General features: G+C 46.7%; 1 protein-coding gene across 1 annotated transcript in view; it reads left to right on the top strand.

Annotated features, from left to right (window-relative positions):
• bag6 (BCL2 associated athanogene 6) overlaps positions 1-8,434 on the top strand; it is a 19,005-nt gene that overhangs the window by 7,472 nt on the left and 3,099 nt on the right. Inside the window, exons 9-24 of the mRNA XM_037676097.1 lie at positions 1,961-2,161; positions 2,244-2,466; positions 2,671-2,721; positions 2,814-3,163; positions 3,947-4,019; positions 4,105-4,412; positions 4,672-4,927; positions 5,001-5,170; positions 5,299-5,352; positions 5,552-5,660; positions 5,802-5,926; positions 7,010-7,144; positions 7,250-7,300; positions 7,377-7,598; positions 7,677-7,784; positions 7,859-8,005. Coding sequence (XP_037532025.1) covers positions 1,961-2,161; positions 2,244-2,466; positions 2,671-2,721; positions 2,814-3,163; positions 3,947-4,019; positions 4,105-4,412; positions 4,672-4,927; positions 5,001-5,170; positions 5,299-5,352; positions 5,552-5,660; positions 5,802-5,926; positions 7,010-7,144; positions 7,250-7,300; positions 7,377-7,598; positions 7,677-7,784; positions 7,859-8,005 — 2,583 coding nt within the window. The remainder of the gene's footprint in view (positions 1-1,960; positions 2,162-2,243; positions 2,467-2,670; positions 2,722-2,813; positions 3,164-3,946; positions 4,020-4,104; positions 4,413-4,671; positions 4,928-5,000; positions 5,171-5,298; positions 5,353-5,551; positions 5,661-5,801; positions 5,927-7,009; positions 7,145-7,249; positions 7,301-7,376; positions 7,599-7,676; positions 7,785-7,858; positions 8,006-8,434) is intronic.

The raw sequence follows: 8,434 nt of genomic DNA, 5'->3' as shown, positions 1-8,434 counted from the left end.
ATATATATAAAATACAGGCTGATTTTAGATGCTCCTAATGACTTGGTTGGTTTAGCTTTGTTTACCAGACATCAACCAGACAGAATTTTAAAAGAACCCCTGATGTTAAATTACCTCACTCTGCTACACTTAGGGCTTATTTCAAAGTACCGTATTTCCCGCCGTATAAGTCGCATCAGTCCAAATTTGTCTAATAAAGTGGAACAAATGTAAATTGGTCGCTTCGCCGTATAAGTTGCATCTATTATGCGTCACCGCTGACGCATCACGTTTGTTACACGTCCGCGGTGACAACCCGGAAATGTGGGCGGCCGGTGTTGTGACAAAAATCGATTGGCTGCAAAATTGTGGCTGCAGGAGCATACACGGGAGGACTTTAACAAGATAAACATTTACAAACAATTATTTGTTGCCTGAAATTATAGTAAAGGTGTGTCTCAGTTGATCTTTTACTTAATAAAATGACTTTTAACGGTCAAATCAGCTGCATTTTAAAATCCGATTCGCGGCTGCAGTAGCGCGCAGAGGGAGTACTCGCTGTGCATTTCTTCTAAATTTAACAAGATAAGCACCTAAAACTATTTGTTTGCTCAGTATTATAACAAAGGTGTGTCTTAGTTGAACTTTTACTTAACAAATGCACTTCAATGGTCAAATCAGCTTCATTTCGTTGGGGTGGTGCAGCGAAATGAAGCTGATTTGACATTTGCTCCAGGCATGATCCCAGAGCTGGACGAAGGTGGCAGGCTATGGCAAGCCGATGGTGTCATTAATAACCACTTTTACCTATTGCATGACGCTGATGAAGAGTCTTAGTCATTCAGGACATGGTAAATTAAAAAAAACAAAAAAACAACTGGACTTTATTTTTAACTTGGAAGCGAAACGTCTTCAATTATAAATAAAGTCCTGTTGCTTTGTTTACAACTTTTTTTTTTTTGGACCTATTGCATGACAAAACGGCATGCCGTACTACTCTAATGCCATCTAGTGGCTGAAAATAGTAGTGTTCAATATTTTCAATGTCAGAATGAATGAAAACGGTCATATCTCAGCCAAAAATTCGTTTATAAATATGGATTAAAAAAAACATAAATTAGTTGCTTCGGTGTATAAGTCGCAGGGTTAAAAAAAAACCTGTGACTTATACGCCGGAAAATATGTTAGTATTTTTATACTGAATGTTTTTATATGAAGTGAGCAGATGCAGGCTGTTAGCTGGACATGGAGAGTTTTATATTTTTGTCTCGCTCCTCGGCAGCTTGACAACATTTTTCTAACAAACACCTATTTAAAACGTATTCTTATAAATCATAAACCATTGTTATAACCACTGTTTAAGTTTGTTTTTATGATTTTCCATTTTAAATACTAACAAAACAAACAAACAACGATCAGGAATATTTTAGTGTTTGTCAGGTTTTTTTTCAAAATTGTTTATTTTTTATTTTTTATTTAATCAAAACTCTGTAAACCTTTTGTGAAAATGAAACAAAAGTATTTGTATATATATATATATATATATATATATATATATATATATATATATATAAATATATTTAAGTCAGAGTAGCAGCTTTGTCTAAAACCAGTATCTAAGCTGCGACTGTCTGTGCAAATTGCAAACAGCGTTTGTCTTGAAAGTTTGTGAGGAATCCCGGTTTTCTTCTGAGTCGTTCGCTCTGGCATCGTCCGAGTCCTCACAGGGACCTGAAACTCCTCCGTTTAGTTTCAAAATCAGAGTGTGAGAAATGTGAGACAACTTTGGCAGAATTTGGCAACTTCTGAGACCAAATTGGAAACAAATTGAAAGTTGGGAATAATTTACAACCAAACTGAGACGTGATTAAGACACTTTGGGACTAAACTAAATGAGGCCGAACCGTTGATGTTTAGTAATGGTTAGAGGCCGTCCTGCAGGTGAGTTTAAATGTTAAAATGTTTTCATGTTTCTGCGCAGGAAAGAGAGGACGACCAGCGGACTCTCATCCAGATCTGCGAGTGTCTCCGTCTCCTTGGCAACGCCCTCGTAGCCCTGAGCGACCTGCGGCTGAACCTCCTCAGTCCGGTCCCTCGCCACCTCCACGTGGTGCGGCCCTTTTCTCACTATGCCAGTCCCGTCTCTCTCCCAGGAGCCGTGCACCATCACGTCCCAGTCCATGTACGTGACGTCCGACTCGGTCCAGCTCGGTGACGTTTCTTTCCTCATACGTTTACTCTGATTGCACTTTCTTCACCTGCAGATGAACCTGGGCGCCACAGTGACTGTTGCCTCCAACAGCACTGAGGGACAAGCTCCGCCCACCCAGCCGGCCAGCCAGCCGGAGCAGGCAGGTCAGGGACAGACCTCCCCCTCACAGACTTCCCCGTCCAATCAGCAGGCTGGACAGGGACAGGCTGCCCCCCGGGTCATCAGGATCAGCCACCAGGCTGTCCCGGTGGTCATGATGCAGATGAACGCGGACGGTGTGTTGTCCCCCACCCGCCACTGATTGAATGCTGCCTCCTCTGCGGCGCCGCTTTGTCTGTTCAGTGCTGCTCGACTTTGCTGGAGCTCCGAGGAGTTTCTCCATTTCTGCTGTTCGCTGAAAGCTTACTGGCGGCTCTGGTGTTCTCTCTGTAGATAACTTGTGTTCATAAAGTTTGTATTTTTTGTGATTTTGTGTGCAGGTCCTGGTACAAACTCTGCAGCAGGGGGTCAGCAGATGCCTGGACAACCAAGTAAAAAGAAGCAGATAAATCTAATTTAATAATTTAAAAACCTGAATTTATGGCCAATAATCCTGAATTATCTTCACCCCTCCCTTCTTTAGATGTCCTCCCCCCTGACTTTATGCGAAACGTCATGCAGCAGATCAGCCAGTACGCAGCTGCTGTCGCCACCAGCGCTGCCACCGCCGCCACCTCTGGCCAGCCGGTCCCCCCTCACCCCACTCCTCCCAGCTCCACACCCACCTCCTCAGCTACCACCACGGGTCCCAACACACCCACCACCACTCCCACTGCGCCTCCTCCACCCTCCCACACTGGCCCCCAGCAGCCCCAGGACCGGGTTGTGTTCACCCGGCCCCCTTTTGCCACCAACATCCCCCCTCCAGCCTTCGGGACCCGGGGAACCACCATCAACGTGAGGGCAGCCATGCCGGGCCAGCAGCAGGGACAGGTGGGTCTGACGCTAACTGATGCTAGCTGACGCTAACTGATGCTAGCTGACGCTAACTGATGTTAGCTGATGCTAACTGATGCTAACTGACAGATCTTGGGTTTTCAGCCTTAGAGCAGAGGGTCTGCAAGCTGCGGCTCGAGGGCCACACGTGGCTCCTGGTCTCAACAGTAGCTCTTCTGTGGAAATTAATTATATTTAAATTCTTAATCACAACAGGAAAGGCTACCGTTAGCAACTTATTTGTTGGATTTTATGAAATATGAAAATTAATTTCTTGACAGAATGAGAAATTTGTTGCTAATTGTTAACCTGTTAGTTGCAAAATTGTGATTTTTATCTAAAATTCATCAGGAATTTTAAGGTTTTTACACATTTTGACCTGTTGCTGAGGAAAATCTAGTTTTGCACACTTCTGAGAAAAGTCACAGCTTTGGTCAAATAAAAAGTTAAAGTAAATTAAGCTTTCTTCCTTTTTTAGATTAAATACACAACAAACTGTCCTCGTTGTTCTCTAAAAATGTTGGAATGCATAAAAATGGTTTATTATTTCGAATGAGAGGCTTATTTTATTTATTTATAGAGAGGAATCACCGAGTTCAGTCTTTAATTGTGTCAAATGTAAACAAAAATTGAACATTATAAAGTAATAATAGTTTTGAGTATAAAGTGTTTATATAACACTGACTGAGCCGTTGGCTTCGTTTTGAGCGCTGTGGCTCTGAGTAAACTGTATTTAAAGATGTGTCTTTATTTGAAGCTGACTGAAGACTTTGCTCTCAGGCCTTCAACCCGGCTGCTCTCAACCAGATGATCAGTGGACTGGTTGGACAACTTTTACTGCCGGGACAAATGGGTCAGTTGAATCTGAACGATTTGATCAGTTTTAATTCACAAACTGTTTTTTTTAAATTGATGATTAAATCTTTGTGTTTTTACAGCAGGTCAAACAGTCACATCTTCTACCTCCTCTACTTCCACCTCCTCCTCCACCTCCTTTTCCTTTTCTGCCTCGGGGCCGACGCCGCCTCCTCCTGCGAACGCGACTTCCACCCAGAACCAAACAGAGACCGGCAGCAGCGAGTCCCTGCCCCAGGACTTGGCTCCAGACCTTCGCCAGCTCCTCAGTTCTCTCCTTGGTGTGGCTGGAGGGGTCGGTGGTGGCGGCTCCACAGGGGCCCCCTCCATAACCGTCACTACGTCCGGAGTCCCGAACTTCATGCAGGGCGTGACGGAGCTCATGCAGCAGGTCAGCGCAGAAAAGCCATTTACGACACGTTTGTCTTTCCGAGCTCCTTTTTCAGGCTCGTGATGTGCAACAGGAAGCTCTTGGGGCTCCTGCGCTTCATCTGAACGTTCTTTGTTTTGGTGCCGAGCGCTTTAGGAAGAGTTTCCCGCTCTGTTCCTGTCGTGACCGAAACAAACGAGAGACGATCCTCGTTCTGGACGTTCAGTGCGGACACGTGTGCTGTTAACACCCCTAATCTTTATCATGCTTTCTCCAACAGCCCATTTTCTCCCCGCCCCCACCTCCCTCCGGTACCACCCCAGCTCCCGCTGCTGCACCCCCCTCGGCTGCCAACCCCCCCGGAGCGGCGGCTGACTCCCTCAACCCGGAGCTGTTCACGGGGATTGTCCGCGGCGTCCTCAGCTCCATGATGGGCTCTCTGGGCCAAGCGCAGAACGACACGGAGAGCATCGCTCAGTTCATGCAGAGGCTGTCTCAGGCCACCAACATCTTCATCAGCCCTGAGGACCCCACAGGTGCGCCGCCTCACCTGCACGCTGCAGCAGCTGTCGTGACGTGGGGTGTTTATTTTACGTTTGGGCTTCCCAGGGTTCTTCGGAGAGCTGCTGATGTTGGTGTGCCAGACGTTCACCATGTCGGACCTGGTGATGCTGCTGCACGGTCAGCACCAGCCCCTGAGCCGGATCCAGCCTCAGCTGTCCCAGTTCTTCACCCAGAACTACCTGAACGGCAGGGAGCCCACCGACCAGAACATCACTGTCAGTCTCAGCAGGAACCTTAAAAAAAAAAAACACTGTTAAAGTTTACAAAGATGTTTCAACACTGACGTTTTAAAATCTCTGCTTGTTTGTTTGTTTACTTCTTTGTGGTTGTTCTTCCTGGACAGACGGCTGCTGACAGCCTCGTTAACGAGCTGGAGGAGTACATCACAGAGAGCTTCGTGAGTCTTTGAAACTTTATACGTCAACCTGAACACAGACGATTCGATTCAAAACCACTCCTGGTGCATCTCAGGCTTTTATTGTTCGAAACGTTTCACGATGAAAACGTTCAGTTTTACAAACCGTTAACAGAGGATTTAGATTCTGGAGGTTTTTGTGTAAGTTTATTCTAGATTGAGCCCTTCTGTCCTCCTGCAGAGAGAGTCTTCCGTCACGGTGTTGGACGGCGTGGACGCCACCCAAACCAACATGTCTTTCTTCAGACAGCAGCTGATGCAGATCGCCACTCACGTTCTGCGCTGCACAGGTAGAACGTCCGTTTAACCGTACGCTTCGGTAGATCCAGTTACAGTTGAGCTGTGAGGTGGAGAAACAAAAGAATGAAGTTCGCTCAGCTGTAAATAAATCTGCTGTAAAATATTGAAGCGTTTGATTGTTTTTGGTCCAGATGAGAGCTTCGGGCCGCAGCTGCTGCAGATGTGTAACCAGGCGCTGTTCGAGTGTCTCGCCCTCAACCTGTTCTGTCTGAGAGGAGACCAGAGGGCGCTGACGGCTGTCATCAACCACCGAATAGTGAGGAGAAGACGCAACTTTTGATTATATTTTTAATTATGTTTCCAAAGCATCATTATTTCGATAAGTTTTTAACACCTGCGGGCGAGCAACAGGTCTGAACGTCCACGTGCACAAACCACGCCAAGAATCGGTTATAAATGGAGAAAGTGCATTTCCTGCAAAAATGCTGTGTGAATGCTTATCACATTTATAACGGCTGAAATAAGCTAAAAACATGCTGAAATGTAGCTGAAATGGAAGAACAAGCTGAAGTCGGCAGAAGACAGCAGAAAGAACACAAATTTGCTGAATTATGTTTAAATGAGCACAAAAATTCGGAAATTGGCTAAAAAAGCTGAAATTGGCAATAAAACAGCTGAAAAGTAGCTAAAACAGCAGAAATAAGCTTAACTTACCAGAAGGAAGTGGAGAGAGCACATTTTTGCTGAATTGGGCTGAAAAAAAGTTGAAATCAGTACAAAAAAATGTGGAATTAGCTGAAAAAGCTAAAATTAGCATAAAAACGTCTAAATAGCAGAAATAGCTGAGACTTGCAGAAATAAGCTGAAAGGAACAGAAGATGAAATTAGCAGAAATAAGTTGGAAGAAGCACAAAAACATAGTTGGCAGAAAGAATCTGAAGGGAGCAAAAAACAGCCGAAATTAGCTGAAAATAGATTTTTTTTTTAATTTGCACAAGGAAGCTGAAAGAAACTGAACCAGATCAAAATGTGAAAGGAGCTGTAAAAGGTTGTAAACAGATCTGCAGATTTGAAGGATGTAAAATGAGCTCAGTTCATTTTATCTTGGGGAAAAATGGCAGAAAAGGCTAAATATTTCAGTACAGCTGTAGATTAAATCCTAAAGATATTACAGAATAACGTGCATGGATCAGAGCCGTGCATCGTGACCAGAGGGCTCGCTGGTCCCAAACTCAGAATTCAGGGAGACGACGGCTAAAATTTTCCCCTTTTCATAAAATTTTCCAGCAGTTTGAGGTCAGCGTCTCGGCGAGAGCACCTGAAGTAGAACTGTGGTTGTCAGAAAAAGAAGCAGCCATTGTGGCTGCGAGTTCAAAACCCTGAACTGTTTTCGTTCCAGCGGAGGATGTCGAGCGACATCAGCCCCAGCCTGGTGAACTGGATGACCAGCATGATGACGATGAGGCTGCAGGTCATCCTGGAGCACATCCCCGTGTCCCAGGAGCAGATCCAGAACTACATCGTCCACACGCAGGTGTGTTAAACGCTCCCTCCTGTTGCCTGATGGCTGGGGCAGGTCGGGTTTCTGAGGACGCTGCGTCCGAACAGCTCATAAATATTACATGTCGCTCCTCCTCAGGGAGATCAGTCTGCTGCGAGCGGCGCCGAGGAGCCTGAACGAGCTGCAACGGTAAGAATCCTCTGGACTTCAAAGACTTTCAGTGTTTCCAGGTCCTCCTTCATGTCCATGTCCTCCTCCACCAAAGATCGGGGACACCCTGTCCCCTGCTGCAGCCACCACGGCGGAGGAAGCCATGTCCGTGTCCCACAACAGCGCCTCGTCGTCACGGGAGACGAGGGTGTTACCTGGAGACCTGGGAGCCTCGGGCGGAGCTGCGCCGTTGGGTGGCGACATGGCAGCAGCAGGAGCTGAGGGAGGCAGCGAGGAGTCAGGAGAGTCAGAGAGCTGGGCGGCTGCCGTCCCCCCTGTAAGACCCCCACTGACCCACCGCGAGTCAGATCTGGGACCCGTGGACGTCTGTAACGTGTCCCTGTCTCTGATGCAGGAGTGGGTTCCCATCATCAGGTGTGACATGATGACGCAGAGGAAGATGAAGGCCCAGCCCCCGCTGTCTGACGCTTATTTACACGGCATGCCCGCCAAACGTAGAAAGGTAACGGGAGCAGGTGGAGGTCGCTGGTGCGAGACTCGTCCACTTCCTCCTCTTCATCACGCATGTGTTTTCAGACGGGACACGGCAGCGGCAGCCTCCTCTCCCTCTCGGACGCCGTGAGTCAGGCGGCCAGGACGGCAGGAGTGAAGCCCGTTACCTCCTCAGAGGAGCTGCAGAACGACCTGGAGACGGAGGAGGTGAAGGAGGCGTACTCAGAACAGGTATTACACAAACGACACAGGAGTCCTCTTCTTCATCTCTGATGATTCAGTTCAGTTTGTTTCTACGTCTCCAAGTTCCAGCAGAAGTCGTCTCAGGACACTGAACAGAAACATTCACACATTATAAAAGACTATCAGTAAAAGTTCTGGATGTGAGGAAGCAGCAGGTCGTGCTGAATCTTCACGTCATCGCAGTCTCCCATCCTGAGCAAGAACGAAGGAGACAGTGGGAAGGAAAAACTCCCTTTAACAGGAAGAAACCTCCAGCAGGACCAGGCGCAGGACGAGCGGCCGGCTGGTTTGAGAGGACAGGAAGTAGAAACAAACACACAATGACAGGTTCAGGTGAACTTTCTATAGGAGGAAAGACAAAAAACTTTCTATAGGAGGAAAGACAAAAAAACTTTCTATAGGAGGAAAGACAAAAAA

Source organism: Nematolebias whitei, chromosome 5 (assembly GCF_014905685.2).
Source record: "Nematolebias whitei isolate Nwh7 chromosome 5, NemWhi1, whole genome shotgun sequence".
In the NCBI taxonomy this organism is placed as follows: Eukaryota; Metazoa; Chordata; class Actinopteri; order Cyprinodontiformes; family Rivulidae; genus Nematolebias; species Nematolebias whitei.
The sequence above is the reverse complement of the archived record's forward strand: the minus strand, read 5'-3'. Positions and strand labels throughout refer to the sequence as shown.